A 19564-nucleotide genomic window follows, 5' to 3' on the forward strand; every position below is an offset into this window, starting at 1 on the left:
TCTGCGACCGAGCAGCGCAACACGGGCCCTCGAAGTTCCCAGTCCAATCTCGCGTGGTACGCAGACCTGAGCATGCCCTAAAGTGGCACCAGCCAAGGCAGGTGTTGCACTTGACTGATGTCACATTACGGAATATCCTGCTCTGACATACCGTGCAGATTGTAGGGGGAACCAGGAGTTGTTGGCGGCGGCGTGTGGGTGGTGGTGCGGTTGTGTGTGTTATGTGGTCTGTGGTGGCTGTGGTACGGTCTGTGGTGTTATTATGTTGTTGTGTTGTGGTGACTGTGTGAGGCTGCTGTGTGAGTGTGTGAGGCTGCTCGGGCGGACTGTGGTTAGCCGTGGAGGCTGCTCTGTTTGAGCAACAGGGGGCCACGTACGACGTGGTCCACTGTCTATGTGTCCGTAGTCCCGAGCAGACTCTGAGGTGACTCCACCCCTCGCAGGTATTACACTTCACTGAGGTGGAGTTGTGGTGTAATCGTCTCCGGCATACACAGTAGGTGTATGTTTCTGGCCCTGGGCTTGACTCGATGCCAGCCCTGAGTAGGAGAATACGTAGTGAATGTAGCCCTATGGACGGACAACTTCTGAGATACTTCGCCGACCTAAACGGGGTAAGATCGCCGAAACAACAGCCCTTGGTCGGGTAAAACCCGAGTCATTCCGGTACGTAGAACCGGCCGTCGTGGGAACGTCAAACGCAGTCTGTTTATTACGGCTGTAAAATGGGATTATACGGAATTTATAAGGAAACGCAGCCAAAATGTTTCAATATAGGTAAAAAACTTCGTCCCGCCAGGTCTGCTAGTATGGGCGTGTGTGAATCGGTAACAAAGTTCTATGGGGAAAGCTGTTGAATAATATTTTTACTATGGTGAGACAGTTTTGCCAATCTGCTGTGTGAAATGAAATGATTTTTGACAGCAGTAAATTTTTGATAACCGCAGATTTATTCTGAGTAAACTATTACAAATTGAAGTGAAATTAATATTTTAAGAAAACATCTACCATCACTGATTGCATTTCATCAATTTAAGCGTTTGATTTACGAAAAATTACACACATCAACAATCTTTGCGATTGTCAAAATTTTCTATGCATTTGTCAAAAATTTCACTAGCCTCATGAGCTACTGAAATTTTATTCACCTCATAGTTGTCAAAAATTTACTTGCTGCAAACTTTGTTACCGATTCACACACGCCCTAAGTACATATTTATGTTTCTTACACGCCTATCACAGATTCTGAGTGAACTCTCGCCGGGAAAAAATCTTCTGTCACGAGTTCGGGAGAAACGCTATCAGAAATTCCGACGCATTCGTAGTTAGTGCTGCCTTTGGTTTTTGTTCCTTTTTATGTTTTGGTTTAATAATTCTAAATCAAAATAAAATAACTCGACTTTGCCGGAGAATTTCGTGATAAAGACGGAATTTATGATTCGAAAATGCATTTTTTCCCCAGGGCGATGTTCTAAGAAAAGTGCGGCATTCAATTTTGCTTTACAAAGTATCGAGAAATTAATGTGTTTTAATATGAAATTTTTGGAACTCTTTGAATATATAATACTGATTACATAGTTAGCAGTAATATTATCGAGAACTCATAAGCAATACATTATATTATTTATCATGTAATGCATTACTGCTTTTCCAACTGAGATACTCACCTCCTCGTGATGAAACGTCCATGTTGTATGACGGTAATCAGGCTAAAGACGTGGAGTTGTAGGATTGTAGTGTAATATCCAAATGTTGCGGAAGTTTATTCTTATGTCGTAATACACCTTAAGACGCAGTAGTCAACGTCGTAGCAGTCCACTAACCGCTATAATTTGCAAGGTGTACTTTTTTCGTATTTTTGAATAAATGTAATAGTAATTAGTATGCCGTGGTTTAGTACGACTTTGCGGCAATGAATCACCAACTCACAAGTTTATCCACTAAAGGAACCAGCGTTGATGTGTTCTATGTTGACCTTATTACCAACTTTTTTACAATTTTGTCGTTCGGTCACTTAACTTTAAACCTTATTAGCAGCTCGTTGTCATCTCCTTTGTTCTCCACCATTTATTTCAACTTTTTAATTTACAAAATGAAACCAGCATAGTAGGTATGTATAACTTTCAACAGGGGATCGTCTTCAGAAACCCATGAAGACAGACGCTCGAATTAGGGGAAATGGAAAATAATTAATTCACATCACGGCAGCCGGGTCGCAAAGAACCACATGAAAGGCAAACAACGATTGTTAAAACGCGAGGAACTGACCAAACAAGACCTGTTTATTCTACGTAAAGCGCAACAGAGCAAATAAAAAAATACTCGTACCCACACCCGTACCAGATTGTAAAATACCGCACTAGCTGATTCCACCAGTTATCACTTTGTACGCTTACTTTGTTTAAATTATCAAATTCTCATTCAATTAATATTGCATTGCATTAAAGAAACAATAATGCAATTTCTTATTTTTTTTATTGACAAAATTGCTCCAGCATAAATGCACTTTTCCCAATTTTGCTTTGTTATTGATTTTCAAACTATTCACCTTTTTCACAGTCCTTCAGCCTTCAAAAACAATCAGCAACACTTTTCCCTTCTTCCTTGCATTTATATCGCATTTTTTAAACAACACTTTGTTGTTTTTAGCTTTTTCCAGAAATACAGAAAAACTGATAATTTATTTTATGTTCTATTTGGATAGAAAAGTGAACCAAGCCAATTCTTCCGCCACCACTACAACTCGTCTTTTGATGCGTTTGCTAATTTGTCACCAACGCTGGAACTCAGATTGGAAGCCAGCAAAGTTGTCACCTGGAATAGCAGGGATGATCTTGCGTATTGGAAAAGGGTTGTCGTTTCACCATAAGAATGGCTTTGTTTCTTTTCTTTTCTAGCAGATAATTATCAGAAAGAGGAATAATGAGAAAATTGAAAGAAGTACGCTCCCAGAGAGCGAAATAATGAAAAAGTATAGAAACGCAAAACTAGCAGAAACTAGCAAGTAATCAGCTGATCGGTGTATTTGGCTATTGAAAATATTTGGCGCGAAATTTTGTTTAACCATTTTGACAGCTGCTAGTTTCTGCTAGTAAAAATATAAGATCGAGAGAGAGCTGCTGGTTTCTGCTAGTTTTTTGGGTTACGAAACGATTTCCAGCAGAAATTATTGATAATTTGTGATAATTATCAGTTGAAAAACAAAGCTAATGACTGTATGAAAAAGAATTACACATTTTATTAAACTCACTTCCACACCTTCGACTAAATATGCAGAGAACGTTAAATACAAACACAAATGTATTTAACGTTCTCCGCTCACACGCCCTACTTCAACGAGTTGTCTCACTGGCCGTCTCCACAGGATACAATTTATTGCTGCCCAGCTGTCATTTTGGTCGCTTGATATACGTTATTTCAGCGGCAATATTTGTGTTGGCTTTTTTATACCTTGATATAAGCATTTGTATGATAGCTTCGAAAACGTATTTTTGCCGGATTTATTCGTTTAAAAAATTTAAAAAATAGGCTATTTTACAACCAAACACATAACAACAAATATTTTAACAGGAAACAGCTCAATTTTTGCTTTTATATTAAAATAATAATGATGTTGCAGCCATGAAGTGTTCGTGCAAATGAAAATGTAGCTGTCAAACTACCAAATTGCCGGCAATAGATGGCAAGATATAAGCTCTGATATATATTGCTCTCGAAGAGCAATGAGCGGTCTCCATTGGCAAATTATATTCTGACATATGTATCAAGATATAAACTTTATCCTGTGAAGACGGCCAGTCATATAGATTTAAGGCTCTGTTATGCATACTTGGCATTGCATGCACTGCTATACCATTTTTACGTAGAAATCAAAAACCAACAGACTTTTACGTATGTAATGCTGTGCGTTGGGTAACCGCTTACACGCGAAGCTCATTTAACAGATTCCTTATGTGACAACTCTCAAGCAATGCCAAGTATGCATAACGGAGCCTTTACGTTCTTTGTTTAGACTTACAGGAAAACGTACTGAATTATTTTGGTAGTGCAATTTAATGCAACCATGCGGTCGGTTGTTGCCATATCCTGCAACTCTTTAGCAGATAATTCCAGTGCTGCGTTACAACTACTCGTCACTAGATAGCGCTGCACTAGGGCGGTATTGTCTACTCATTTCTTTTCACTTACATTCGTAAATATTGTGATCGGAAAACTGGCGAACAGCGTTTTACTAACTTCTCTTGTTGCATATTTATTAACAGAAAAAAAGTCTTGCTTTTATCTGATAATGCTACATTTTCGTCGATTTGTCCATAAAGGATCAAAGTATGCAGGCCTTTTTCCTGTGAAGTTTTTCAACAAAAAGCACAAAATTCCTGCCCATCTTTATGCGGCCGACGACCAGTTGGTGGAGCAAATAAACAATGCTATTGAGCCCTTTATGAAGCAAACAAAATGTGACACCGCTGTTGAAATAAATCCTGGAATAGGTTTATTTACACGCAAATTAATAAACCGTGAAGACCAACTACGTAAAATTGTTTTAATCGAAGCTGTGGATCACTTCATGTCAGGGCTCAGAGACTTGCATAATTTGTATCCAGAACGCGTAAAGGTAAAGCATGGTGATGTTCTGGGCCTATGGAAATTGATGTTTCAGGATAATATGGACGGAGGTACACGCGTTGCTGATATGTTAAGTGACTTGCCAAGTCGGGAATTTAATGAAGGTGACTGCATTTAGTTTTCTTTATTACACATAGCAGCAAATATAATTGGCACTGTCTACACACACGCGCCACGGTAACTTACCGTAGATCCACGGTAAAAATTACCGTAGATTATGTGTTGCCGGAGAAGTGGGGCAGAACTTCTTTATGCGTAGGCGGCCTTCGGCCGCGCTTATGAATTATAACCCTTACTACTAAGAATTCTCCTTTCTGTCTTGCCGGAGAAGTGGGACAGAACTTCTTTCTGCGTAGGCGGGCTTTGACCGCGCTTGGGGATTATTACCCTTATCACTCTCCTTTCTGTGTTGCCGTAGAAGTGGGACAGAACTTCCTTCTGCGTAGGCGGCCTTCGGCCGCGCTTAGGAATTATAACCCTTACTACTCAGAATTCTCCTCTCTGTGTGCCGGAGAAGTGGGACAGAACTTATTTCTGCGTAGGCGGCCTTCGGCCGCGCTAATGGATTATAACCCTTACTACTCAGAATTCTCCTTTCTGTGTTGCCGGAGAAGTGGGACAGAACTTCTTTCTGCGTAGGCGGCCTTCGGCCGCGCTTAGGGATTGTAACCCTTACTACTCACAATTCTCCTATCTATGTTGCCGGGGAAGTGGGACAGTACTTCTTTCTGCGCGGCCTTCGGCCGTGCTTAGGTATTGTAACCCTTACTACTCTCAATTCTCCTTTTTGTGTTGCCGGAGAAGTGGAATAGAATTTCTTTCGGCGTAATTTTTGCCGTGGATCTACGGTAATTTTTACCGTGGATCTACGGTAATTTTACCGTGCAACTACGGTAATTTTATCGCGGTAAAAGTTACCGTGACGCGTATAAGTAGGCACTCCCAATATTATTTTATATTTATAAATTTCAGAACCGATTGCGCTCCTGTTTGGCGCTGTTGGCTGTTATAACTTTTTCAAGCACCTCATAAACTCGATAGTCTTTCAAAATGGTTTGCTTAGTTGGGGGCGTTTCGAAATGTACCTAGCTGTGCCGCCACCCATTTACATTGTAAGTTGTAAACAGCAGTAGTCTTAATATTTTCTAAACACATTCTTTCAGCATCTCACCTGCAGTCGGGAAATTGGTTATATGCTCTACAGATCATCGTCAATGCTTTTCCAAATGATGTTCGAGTACCGCTTCATTGCACGGCTGCCGCGAGAGCAATTCCTACCTAACCAAAGGAAAACTTCTGCAACAAAAGGTAGCAAGTTGTATAAGGTAATTGTGTTCAGATTCTAAAGCAGAGCTTAAAATCTTACATAAGCAATCTCATGTAGGTGGAATCAATTAACCCCGAATATTTGTACTTGGTTAGAATAGTGCCGCGCCGTAATTTTTATGATCTCTGCCCGATAAATGATTTGCAAGCACTGTGGTACTTTGTTAAACAGAACTGCATTAGTCGGCGAAATCGCATCATACCCAACTTAGAGTAAGTTTTTCGAATTAAATTCTTCAAAATAAGCAAAATAGCATCATAACAATGACATTTGTGTTTTAGAAAATGGGTACCAGGTTGCGGACCACGTCTCATCATAAACAGCGCTTCGTCTGAATCTCTGCACCCGCTTTATCCAGATGAAAATATTTCAGATTTACCGCACTATTCAACTCGCTGCACAACTATGAGCAATGAGGATTTTTTTCCACGCATGAATATTTTTACAGAATTCGGCGATCTCTCGCCCAGTCAAATGCTTACATTATTCACACAATTTCGGCACTGGCCTGAATATAGTGAAAGTTCATTCCTTGCTTCGCTTGAAAATACTTTGCTTAAAATGGAAGCGTCTGCCGACGAAAGCGGCATTGGCATCACTGAAGAAGATGATGTGCCAAGTGAAACTGCTTTGGGAGAGTTAAACGAATTTGAAAATGAACCCACAAAGCGCAATCGTAAATCTGCAAAAAGTAATTAACAGCTTTAAAGCGGTACACAAAATGTATATTTTTGTATTTAACATAATTTATGTACATTTAAATTTAGTTCTTAAATAAGCGAAGTAAAGTGTCCTTAAAATACACATATGAATTATTAGAAACATGTTTATAGCTCCCAAATTCGGATGGTAAATTGCTGGCGTAAGCTGGAAGCTACCTATTACCATTCCGTTTTCAATTGGCGTTTGGGGTGCAAGTGCCTTCAATCGAACGTTTAGTACCCCTAGCACACATCTCAATTTTACTGAGATCATATAGCGGTTCATCACCATCTTCTAACTCTACACGCGTTTTAACAGCAACAGACAACCTAACGCAATCCAACATAAGCGTCTTCGTATTCACTCCAAGCACATATGATAAATGCGCGTTCTTACATGGTGCGGCACTTCCAATCTCATGGCAGATTTGATGAATCTTCACTTGACCATCGACTTTACAATCATTTTTTATGCATTGCGGTATGGTTGCACCGGGCGCCAATACAAGCATATACTCATCTTCGCAGGGACCACGCCGGAACGCTGGATGGCAAGCGTCCGAGTCGGGATAGTAAAGTGAAGCTAGAAAAAATATGTACATATGTTGATAGAATTTGTATGCATGGTTACGTGAAAAAATAGTACACATACCTGGCGCACAATCACAAATCCAATCGTCTGCATGATCTCCTGGATAGAGTAACTCATTTTGTTTACAACGAGATGGTGAGTAAAGCGGGATACGTCCCTATTATAAGTAAGAGAAAATGACAATTTACTATTACGATATGCAAGCATTTGAACCTCTGTGCGTAAGTAGATTTGTATGGCCTTTTTTTTTTAAATAAGCACATTCCACATACATTAATACATATAATATAATTCTATATAGAAAGGCCGCATCTAACATTTTCATTAGAAACTTTGTAAAGACTCATAGTGAAATGATATATTATATATATATATATATATATATATATATATATTATATATTATATAATCTTATTATATATTATTTTTTCACTATGGTAAAAACTGACTTCTGGTTTTTAATAAACATTGAAACTATGTATAATATTAATGCAGTAGTGGTTTTCAAATACCATTACGGTCTTGGGTGGTGAATCATGGGTTTTTGTACAAATCAAAATTTAGAAAGAAAATGAGCTAAGGCCTTTCTGGATTAAGGTAACGATATGTAGTATACATGTACATAATTGAAGCGATTATGTTTATTTTCAATATGTGGTATTGATACACTTTCAAGCGATATTTGTAATCGCATTTTTATCAGTTGAACGGTGCTTCCCATCTTAGCAAAAAAGTCACATTAAGCGATAATCATTTTAATCTTTATAAAATATTATGGAAAAAAATAAAATAGGGGCGAATACAAAAATACCAAAATCGCAAAAAAAATATGCAATTTAAATTCTCTAATTTTTGTGTAAAAAATGGCTTATTCTTATTTCATATATCTTTTCACATTTATTTGAGAGCATTGGTTTTAAGCACTATATCTTTTAATAAAATTTAGGGTTACCAGACGTACTGATTTTGGGAGTAAATTAATTTTTTATCATATACAGGGTGTAAAATAATAACTTTCGCGCAGGTTTTTTTTAATAACAAAAGGGTCCTTTATAGATTTTGCGAAAAAAGTTGTTTACTGTTAATTTCCCAAAGATTTTACTTAATTTTTATTAATCAGATTTTAAAGTTTAACCTTTATTTGGGTTTACCAACCGAGTAGATAATTTCAGGAGTTAAAAGCCCTTCCGAAAGGCCTTCCTGAGAGTCAAGAGGCCTTTCCCTCTACATTCCTTTCTCCTTTCTGTTTTGCATAGAGTGGCACATATTGAAGGGATTCTTCTTTCGCTACCCATGGAGGACCTTCCAGAAGGTCTTCTATAGGACAGACTTTAGAAGGGCTTTTGGGAGAGTTCTTTTAAAGTTGCGTCTTTAATTTATAAAAATCATACATCTTTAAAGTATTTTCGCTTGCGGTTTATATCAAACATGTGTTATTGCAGCTTAAAATGTTTATTGAAATTTATTTGTAACACTAAATAATATAAATTTATGCATTCGCGTAAAGTGTAAATGGATAAGCCCTTCTAGAAGGCATGCAAGGAAGCACTTTTTTCAGCCCTTCTTAAGTTGTCCTCTTAGAATGGCTTTACTTAAACAGGCCTACCTAAATTATATTCTGGGAACGGTAAACACCTTGAGAGAAAAGCGCAAGCGCACGCAAGTCTTCGTCGGTTACTTTATTACATATCTTATGTAACCATAGGCTAATTTCCCCCATTTGAGTCATTATTATTTATTACGTTTATTTCAGTCTATGATATACATATATCTTACAGACTAGATAACAGAAAGATTTGGGTACAGATACACAAATACATACGAAAAAGAATTTATACATTATTACGCAACAAATAACAATAAAAAGAATCCAGAACGGACTTAAATATAAATCTAGGCAAGGAAAAATCAATATCCAATGTTTTGGAGATATAACTATACTCCTGAAGTGCTCTAAAGATTGGGGCGAACGAAAAATAATTCGCTTTGGCAACATCAACGTGAAACGGTAGATGGAACCGCAGAGCTCTGTGGGGAATATAGAAAGCGATCTGTTCAAGAAGAGCAGGGCAGTCAATTCTCCCAGAGATAATATCAGAGACAAACATTAGTGTCTGTACTGTTCTTCTACTTTCTAGAGAATTCTGTCTAATAAGCATGCAGCGAGCACTATAAGATGGAATGGGATCGGAGAAGTTAAGCGGTTGAAGAGCAAACCGAATAAATTTCTTTTGAACTTTTTCGATCCTACTAGCATGACAACTATACATAGGGTTCCAAATAATCGAGGCATATTCTAATTTTGAGCGAACCAGCGAAGTGAAAAGCATCTTTCTGGTATAGGGATCCCTGAAATTTTTAGCATATCTGCGAATACTATAAGCCTTCGGAAGCAAATAGCAAACGTGATTTACAAATGTAAAGCGATGATAAAAAACAACCCCGAGGCCAGTAAAGTCCCTAACTATGTCAAGCTGATTATTTAGGATGCTATAAGATAAAGAAAGGTATTAACAGTCTTAGATAGGGTCATGTGGAAGCATTTTTTAGAGGTTAAATCTAGGTTATTACTATGACTCCATCTAACAAGATTGTTTAAACCAATCTGTAGCTTGACAATGTCGGATGCGCAATTTATCTTGCGGAAGAACCTAAGATCGTCGGCATACAATAAAAAATTGGAATATTGAAAGCACGACCCAATATCGTTGTTAAACAGGACAAACAAGAGGGGGCCCACGACGCTGCCCTGCGGAACACCCGAAGTGGTAAAAAATTGCTTATACTTACAATGCTCAATTTCAACAAACAAGATTCTATTGGAGAGATAAGGTTTGATCCAGGAGAGAAAACCCGAGTGAAAGCCAATATTCTCCAATTTGCGGAACTAAAATTGAGTGCGAGACTCTGTCGAAAGCTTTCGAGAAATCAGTGTAGATGGTGTCTACTTGAGATCCACTTTTAAACGCTGAAACACAAAATTCAGAGAAAGTCACTAAATTAGTAACTGTGGAGCGTCCACTCACGAAACCAGGTTGATTGAGTACTACTAAGCCTCAATGGCAAACGAAAGTTTTTCTTTTACAACCTTTTCAAATATTTTCAAACAAACCGTTATTTTAGAATTAGGCCTATAGTTTTTAACATCATTCCTACTACCCGATTTATAGACTAGAGTTATAGGGGCGATCTTCCACCATTGGATAAACAAACCAGTGGAAAGAGAAAGATTGAAAATTATACATAGAGGTACACAAATCGAAGAGCTACACTGTTTTACAAATAAGAATTACAATTTTAAAACTAATTATAAAAATTAAAGTAAAATATTTACAAAGTTAACAACAAAATACTTTTTTGTGTGACAGTTATTATTTTACGCCCTGTACTCTACCATTCATATTGTGGCGAACACTACTTAGTCAGCAAAGTTAAATGTGATAGTAAAAAGGTGTAAGTATGGTCGTAGCCAGGTTGGTGCAGGGCGCTTGGGTATAAAAATCAGAAAAATATTAAATTATAAGGCTTAAATGGCCATACATTCAGGAAGAGTCTGGAATTATTTTGTGGAATTGAGTTATTTAATTTTAGCCTTTATTGTTGCTTTGAGAAAGATATCTAAGATATCTTTGTTGGTTTGTACCTAATTAATGAAAACGATCTCAAATATGTGATTATACATATATCGACCTCTTTGCGCAAAATTTTCGTATGTTACAAAAACCAAACTTTACAGAAAAGTGTTTTTCATAGTTTTCTCTGCTTTGGCTAATTGCTCTGCTTTGATAATTAAAAGATATAGCTAAACCCAACATTTTTTTGCAGAAGTGCCTCTACGTTCTAATNATCTGCTTTGGCTGGCACCATTAATACCAAAGTTAGATTCGCTGAGATAATTAAAAGATATAGCTAAACCCAACATTTTTTTGCAGAAGTGCCTCTACGTTCTAATTTCTTAGCACATATGATAATTTCTCCCGCAAGAAAAAAATTATTGTCACATACGATAAAATCAATTTTTGGGGTAGTTATTGGGATTTAATCGTAATATTTGAACAGGTGATGCGTTATGCGTTGTAAAAAAAAATTGCATCAAAAAGTGAATTTCGTAAAAAATTTAACGTACGATCATTTTGAGCAAAGCGGTCGATATGTATTTACTTTTCGGTAATTTGTGACAGTAAATTGCACAAACAATTAAAAAAAATTGTACTCCCTTTTTTATGTTTGTACCGCCTTTTTTCTATCGGAAATAGAAATGTACTTCTTTCTCCTTTTCAGAATCTGGCAACCCTAATAAAATTCAACAATATCGCTTAAAAAAATCTATTTTTTTAACAGAAAAAAGAGTAGCATCCGTAACGTAACGCCCCGAATGCACACATGCAATTGTTTTAAAGTTAATTCAATCTCTAATTTGGTTTCATATCACATTTTGTAAACTTCATTATTTTCTCTTCAAAGTATTTTTGTAAATTGTTCTCTCCATGCATGACAATTTGCGCAAATTGGTTGACTTTTATGGTCATATCAAAATCGCTTCCTTTATCAGTAACGTCCGAACATAAATTTCGAAGGCAAATACACCGACCCTAATACAAATTCAAATTTCCATTATCTTGTTCTCATAAATACTGCTATAAACCTTCCCTTATACCACAAAAAATTTTTAACTTATATTATTTTTTTTCGGCAAAAAGGGTAAAAGAAACGTCCGAACGTAACGTCCGCAATGCTGGGATTTGCCCATATCGCGAATTCGGGACACACTTTGTTATACACAAGTTATAATAAGTTTTTATTAAAAACCTATAAGTTAACCTCAGTTTTTCAATGCGTAGTTCATTTTCTTCAGCTAAAGATTCGCATGAGCTCTCCAAAAAGCGCTTAATTCCCAAAAACAATTGCAATTAATAACCTTTGACTAAAAAAAATGTTAAAAGTACCGAATTCAAAACAAAGGTTTATTAATGAGTGAATATATGTACATATGATACATATCGACACACTTGCACGCATACATATTTATATCATTATTTATGCATACTTACTGCCAGATTAGACTTCTCTTTATCGATTGGAAAACGTTCCGGATACAAGACTTGTGCATAAGTCAACTGAAACAGTGCAACAGCGCAACAAATAAAAAACATAATTCCCGGTGGGTTCTTTAGAGATCAAAACAAAACTGAAAATTATTTTCGAGTGTTCGCGAGTTGGTTGTCTAGACGGCGCAAACTCTTTGATAAACAAAATCAAAGTTTAGCGAAAGCTAGCACCCAATTGCGGCAATAAACCAAAATCAACTGAGAATTTAGCTGCAAACATAAAAATATCCCCACATTCGAGATTACGTGGAGAGGCAGACGATGAAAAATAAAAATATGCCGCTGAGGAGAGCAACAGAAGATGCTAAGAGTAAAAACTTGTATAGCAGCAAGATTAAATCAGTACTCAAGTCGAACTTATTATTAGACATGTTGGTTATTTTGCATGCATACATACATTAGTAAAAGACGTAATCAGTTTAAAAACTGAAACTCAGATTTACAAGTGAAATAAGTTTATATGTACGTATGTATATACACTTACGGAGCAACTAAGAAAAGATCCAACAGCAACAAACATTTAGTTTGACTTCCATACAGTTGCGTGCATCATTTCTCTGTTTCTTATGTAAATCAGAGCGAGTTTTTGTTTGGCAGGGCCGTCTTAATTAGTGACTCATTTGTTCCTGTCCTAATGCTAAGGCACAGATGTATTGTTATTTTTTTTTTGCGAGTTGAGGGTATTCACACCGAAAACTTTATAACCAGTTGATATATGTAATACTTCTATATTGATAGTAACTTCTCTTTACAATGTGTTTTTATTCCGCAATCAAAGGGAGGCAGCCTATCAAATAATTGTTTACTTACCCCAGTAGATAATTTCAGGGGTTAAAGCCCTTCGGAAAGGCCTTCCTGAGAGTCAAGAGGCCTTCCACTCTACATTCCTTTCTCCTTTCTTTTTTGTATGGAGAGGCACAGATTGAAGGGCTTTTTCTTTCGCTACTTATGGAAGGCCTGGAGGAGTTCCTTTCAAGTTTCTTCTTTAGTTTATAAAAATCATACATCTTTGAAGTATTTGCTTAAGGTTTATATCAAATATGTGCTATTGCAACTTAAAATATTTGTTTACATTGATTTCTAATGTTAAATAATATAAATTTATGCATTCGCGTAAATTGTAAATGGATAATCCCTTCTAGCAGGCATGCAAGGAAGTACTTTTTTCAGCCCTTCTTGGGTAGGCCTCTAAGAATGACTTTACTTAAGAAGGCCTACCTAAATTATCTTCTGGGATGTTAGTACAAATGTATATTTATGAACTACTACAAACAAACTGTGAAGCCACTCCAGGAGCGGGTTAAATAAAAAAAAATAGCCAAACATTTGTCCGTGAAAGTGATTGGGGCAAGCTTTGTGGTAACGGCGGATTTGAATAAGCCACAGTGTATAGAACAAGCAGCAAGATATGTATAATTCAGAGCGCAAACAGTCAACGACGTAGCATAGACGAAGGTTGACGCCAACAAGATCTACCTTACGGTATTCGCTTGTTAACGAAAACTCACCACCGCATGGCGGTGACGTTGCCGTTACTTCTCTCTCTTTATCAACAGTAAATTTGATATGCTGCTACGTACGTCAACGTACGTTTACGCTACGTCGTTGACTGTTTGCGCTTTTACTCTTGCGGCGATCACCGTACCCACTTTTAATAGATATATGTATACAGCACCTTAGCCGACATGTAGCGTCCGCCCGTTTTCCCAGATACGGCTCATTTTTAAGTAAATAGTACAACATACCGCCTCGTGCAATACGATTTATTTTTCCTTTTCTTTTTTGCTTCAACAAACAGCACAGTTCCTCACAATTTTTTATTTTTTATTTTTGCTTTTAAAATTAAAATTTAATTTTATAAAATATTGACGGTTACTGCACCGCTCCTGATTTTTTCCTTGATTTCCAAACGTTATTCTGGGTACATTGACTGGTTGGTTTTCTCGTTCTATCATTATATATCTGCACACTAATGTCGGCGAATAGAGTCCGACCGATTAATCGGCCGATGCCGAGGCTAGTATAGGTCAAATGAATCGGCATCGGCCGTTTTTGGCCGGTTCTTGAATGAGGTTATGTTATTTAGTTTAACTAGAATCGGCCGATTCTTTGCCGATTAAATCCTGAATATAATTTCATTTAAGGAACAAATGCTTTTATAAATTTTTATAATAACAAAAGAAAAACATAATCATGTAACTAAATAACAATACCTCATTCAAGAATCAGCCAAAAACGGCCGGATGTACTTTCAAAGTACTGTCAATATAGAAGTATTACATATATGCTACCTAATAATAAATAACCGTAATTGAGTACCCGTATTTACAAAAAAAAAACACGAAATATCTAACACCCAGGGCTCGAATTTGATGCAATGCCATCGTTTTTATGAGTTATGTTTAGGCTTATTTATTTATTTTTTTCGTGAAATCTTTTCTAGCAAGTTGTTTCATGTTTTCCAGCTTATAACGATCTCTATGTTTTGCCAAAACAACGCTCCCTCCTTTATCCGACCTGGGTGGGAAAAGGATGCATTCAAATATTTATAAATTATATAATCCAAGTTGTATTTAACAAGGTGGTATTGGGGCGACAGCTGCTGGCACTACGTCAAAATGATGTGTATGCCAGTATGGATATCTGCGTATAATTTGTTAGTCTAGTTTTATACTTATATACGGCCAACACCACCTTGTTAAATACACCTTGATATGATCATTAGAAAAACAAAACGGCCTCAAGCTCAATAAAATTGTTGAATATTATTGTTATAAGGCCATAAATAACAAAACAAATAACTTAAGGACGCGCACACCTAAAAGTTACACATTCAACAAATAGAAATATTTACAACAAAAACAACAACCAAATGATCAGTGTAAATAGCAGCGGAAAAGTGGAAAAAGTGAAACAGTTTACGTGGCGAACTTAGCTCAGTGGGTAGACTACTGGCTTTGGACGATGGGGTCGCTGTATGGAACCCCATTTAAGAAGTCTGATGAGGAGACGTGGTGATCTCCAAAATGGCAGCTATAACTTCTACCAAAATGTAAATTATTGTTCTTTTTCCACATAAATTTTCATTAGATAAAAATGGCCTCAAGCTCAATAAAATTGTTGAATTTTATTTTTTTGATAAAAAATAATAGTTACTATGGATTCATATATTTCTCGATCATTCCCTATCATCTACATAAATTTTATTTAACGTAGATTTTTTGAAAAAAGCCATCTAAAGCCAAGTGATATCGACAAAATATTAAGACTTTGCTTTGTTATCCTTGTTTTTATACGATGCGAATTTTGTTGGGATATTCAAGTAAGAGGTTCGAGGGTATACGGCAGAGGTTGAAACGCTGCCCTTTTGCAGGGAGCGTGAATAAAAGGTATGATCGAAATTAATACCTCTATTGCGAGTGTCGACTAGTTAGTAGTAGATAAATGATTATCGCTTTTCCATGATTTTGTGAATGTCGATTTCTCGTTCAATAAGCGACTGGGAAAAGATTTTAGTAGCTCATCCTTCTACAACTGTTTGTTTGAAGAAGGATGAGCGACTAAAAATTATGCACACTCACTTATTGAACGAAAAAACAACATTGAAAATACCATGGGCTATCGATAATCGACTAATAGTCGTTTACCTACTGCTAGTCGACGCTCGAAATAGGGGTGTAAATGCCGTTATCGTATTTTTGTTCCCAATAACTCTTTAAAACCAAAACCAAAATGAGAACAAAACTGTCTAAACGTTCCTAATGGAAATTATATAAGAACAAAACCCTGTGGAACGTTCCCAAAGAGAACAAGTTAACGTGGATTCACCGTTACTGTCCGGACACTTTTTGTTAGTAGTTTTACGCGTTCCTTTCCCACCTTGTCTCACTGAGAGCGCGACAAAAATGTGCTCACACTCTTTGTTCGAATCAAGTTGATTTTGATTTTCTGTCCGAACGACTTGATGATTCGGGTTGCCGCGTTCTCCTTTATATGCGTTTGCAGCGAATTGAAATCGTTATTTTGTTAGTTGTCCGGATACGAACGGTGAACCCACCGTTACGAATAATACTTTCGGGAACATTTCTAATAGAACAAAATGGGAACAAAAGTCTCCGGAATGTTTTGGAAAAGAACTAAACAGCAACAAAAGCCTAAGGAACTTTCTGAGTGAGAACGAAATGGGAAAAAATCTTCTCTGAACTATTTGCGAAGAATGGAAGCGAGAACAAAATTTTTAACATAGCGTTCATTAGTTTGAAATGTTTGAATATTAAAATTAATCAAGCAGCAACTGAAAGATAATTACGTATGGGCCATTCCATTGTGACTAGTGGGACAATTTACTCCAGACTGTGAACAATTGTTAATTTTAACTATGTTGTCGGAACTTATAAAACAGCGAATTATATTTTTTAACATAGAACGATAACTAATGTAAAAATTTGCATTAACAAAAATATCCAACGAATTCTTAGTTTTATATTACTATCATTTGAATGAATGTTACTGGTGGGACACGGAAAATAACTTTATTTTGCCCTTGTGAACTCAAAGATGAATTTTAGCGAAAATACTTAATTTTCACGAACTATCTGTTTGTGTTGTAAAATATAAATTATAAGCTTTCGTTTTCAATAAAAGTTTGGTTTATACAATCCTCATAGAAATATTGGAAAAATATTTAAAGTTGTGACTGGTAGGGCATATCCTTGTGACTGGTATAAAGTAATTATGCATGAAATAAAAGTTTCCATAGACAAAAATTACAATTTCTTTAGGTTTTTTTTAGTATTATTCCACAGGTTAATGAAATATATAGTAATTTAAAAAGAAACTTAAATAGAAATAATTAGGACATATTTAAATTTGTGTCGTTTTCCTCTTTTTAATGGAATGACCCATATGCTAATTAAGTCAACGAAAGACTTAAGACACGAACTTTTCTTGCACAGAAAATGGAAACTTGTTTCATAAATGGACAGAATGATAAACGATCTGGAAGTGGAAATTATCCACGTTTCATCTCCAATTCCAAATTTTTGGCCGATGACGATGCCGATTATTCGGCCTTAGGGCAAAGAATCGGCCGTTGCCGATGCCGATTCTTAAATAAAAAATACCTGAATAATAAATTCATTCAAGAACAAAAGTTTTTGATAAACTTTTATAATAACAAATGAAAAACATAAAAAATAACATAAAAAAAACAAACAATCATTCAAGAATCTATTCACTTATTTTGTTCGCATTTTGTTCTTTACGGAAACGTTTCCGAACCTTTTGTTCTCGTTATCTTGGTTCCCGTTTTGGTGTACTTTTTTGAAACTTTGAATTTTCGTTATGCTAATTTGAACACCATCATTTTCAATAATTTTATTCCAGTCCAGTATCACGACAATAATAACCCAATCATATAAAGGAATCTCTAAAATTTCTGTATAGCCTTTTTATTAAATGTACATATTTCGAGTTTTGTTTTCATAAGACAGACCCAGCGTCTACATACCATAGGCATCAGCAATTTGTACACTTTGTCGATTTTCTGCTCGAATGCTTATCCATCAACTTCCGGATTGAACATTTTTTTAAATTTCGAAGGAAGGCGAATTAATATAAGGTGGGCAGGAGTACAAAAATAAAAATTTACATGTATGATAAAGTGTATTTTGGTTAGTAAAATCTTTAGTTTAACCCTTTTTAAAGAAGTCGGCGCCTTAAATGATTGATGACGATAAATGATTTGAAAAGCTTCTTGCACATGATTGTAATGGAAAACAGCTAAATTCATTTAAAACCGAGCTTTTTTTCAAAAACTCATACAATTTAACCTTTTCATAATCTTTCAGTTTAGATCATTTTTAAGAATTATTAAGTACATATTGACACTTAGAAGGTAATTTTTTGCTAGTTTTTAAGTAATCAAAATCCGAGCCCAGCTAATCATAAAGCTTTTATGTAGTACGTATAAGTGAAGAGCAATGCATATACTTCGTTAATAATAGTTGAGATAAAATTATTAAAACTTATATTTTCAGTAGGAACTATTTTATCACAAAAAATATATATATTACAAAGTATTCATTCACTTAGATTGATGCTTTGATTCCTTCCTTTTGGTTTCGTGTACTTTGATGGTTTTCCCTGAAAAAAAGCACGAGTTTGAAATTACCAAAATGTACTAAATATTGAATAAGAAAAATCTGCATGTAAAACATTATACTCAGTTGAAGAAACAATCAGCGTTATCATGAGTTTCAATTTCCCCGAACCGGTTTACTTTTCAATCTTGGTTTCCATGTTTTTACTATAGGCGGATGACGAATTTTCGGGTGAACTTTTTTCAGGCGAAACTCAGGATAAGGCAGAATATTTATATAAAGAGTGTTCGCTATGCAAAAAACTTGTACAAGTTGGTACCAAATGTTACCAAATCGTTTTCGTTTGGCCAAAAACCCAGTAAAACTTGCAAGGAGAGAGCACAATTGTAAAATTTCATTTGGGGAGGAAATTGCAAAATCGTGCTGGGAAAATTTTTGCCAGCAGGATTGTGGCACACGGTTGCATTTTTGTCAACGTTAAATTTAAAAATTAACAATCTTGTGGCGATTTACTTATGAAAGAGGTATGTAAATACATATTTGTTTATTCAATTAATTTAATTAATTCCAAGCATATGAAGGGTAATCGGCTGAAAAAGCTGTATTCGTAACCGGAACGCAGTCGACATTACTTACTGTCGATATTGGAAATCCGACAGTGACTTCCACAAATAAACTGAAGGTTATGTTATGCAGCGTTTTTGCTGCATTTAAAATGCAACATTTAGCACTTTCGAACATCTGTTTTCGAAGAGCGTTCATGCTATCGCATTTAGCAAATGTACATTTACGCGAGTTCGAAGTCGTATGCTTTTGACAAACAGCCGTGTTCCAGTCGCTTATTCAGATCCGTATCTATTACGATAAATTCTCACGGAAAAGATAATGTCCAAAAATCACTACTGAAAAGGAAAAAATAAATTCTAAACCGAAAATTCAATACAAAAACTTGAATTGTTTTAACCATAACCAAACATTTGTTTGTGTATATATTCATTTGTCGGTGCTGTCAATTATAATTTCCACACTTAATTAGGAAACAAAACAAACAGAGTTGATCACAAATTAATCCAGATTTCTATCAGCATCATATCGATGTTTAATTTGCG

The 19564-nt window shown here is 36.0% G+C and overlaps 2 protein-coding genes across 2 annotated transcripts in view; one reads left to right on the forward strand and one right to left on the reverse strand.

Annotated features, from left to right (window-relative positions):
* The first annotated feature begins 4180 nt into the window (after positions 1–4180).
* On the forward strand, positions 4181–6675 carry mtTFB2 (mitochondrial transcription factor B2). The gene is made up of 5 exons (XM_017625502.1): positions 4181–4730; positions 5599–5738; positions 5790–5951; positions 6011–6165; positions 6235–6675. Exons 1-5 carry the CDS (start codon positions 4289–4291, stop codon positions 6650–6652), a joined length of 1317 nt encoding a protein of 438 aa, XP_017480991.1. The 5' UTR covers positions 4181–4288; the 3' UTR covers positions 6653–6675.
* Positions 6657–19564, reverse strand: part of LOC108370218 (uncharacterized) — a 19745-nt gene continuing 6837 nt past the window's right edge. Inside the window, exons 2-4 of the mRNA XM_017625503.1 lie at positions 12298–12407; positions 7307–7403; positions 6657–7237 (exon numbers count right to left, since the gene is read on the reverse strand). Coding sequence (XP_017480992.1) covers positions 6849–7237; positions 7307–7403; positions 12298–12399 — 588 coding nt within the window. The 5' untranslated portion in view covers positions 12400–12407 and the 3' untranslated portion in view covers positions 6657–6848. The remainder of the gene's footprint in view (positions 7238–7306; positions 7404–12297; positions 12408–19564) is intronic.

Source organism: Rhagoletis zephyria, unplaced genomic scaffold, assembly GCF_001687245.7.
Source record: "Rhagoletis zephyria isolate East Lansing unplaced genomic scaffold, Rhagoletis_zephyria_1.1 Rzeph_scaffold_04076, whole genome shotgun sequence".
NCBI lineage: Eukaryota > Metazoa > Arthropoda > Insecta > Diptera > Tephritidae > Rhagoletis > Rhagoletis zephyria.

Excerpts from the sequence above, each read along its gene's own strand:
- mtTFB2 (XM_017625502.1), top strand. The coding sequence starts at position 4,289 with ATGCTACATTTTCGTCGATTTGTCCATAAAGGATCAAAGTATGCAGGC. Across the intron at positions 4,731-5,598 it reads AAGTCGGGAATTTAATGAAG|AACCGATTGCGCTCCTGTTT; the intron begins GTGACTGCATTT and ends TATAAATTTCAG. Across the intron at positions 5,952-6,010 it reads AAGGTAGCAAGTTGTATAAG|GTGGAATCAATTAACCCCGA; the intron begins GTAATTGTGTTC and ends AATCTCATGTAG.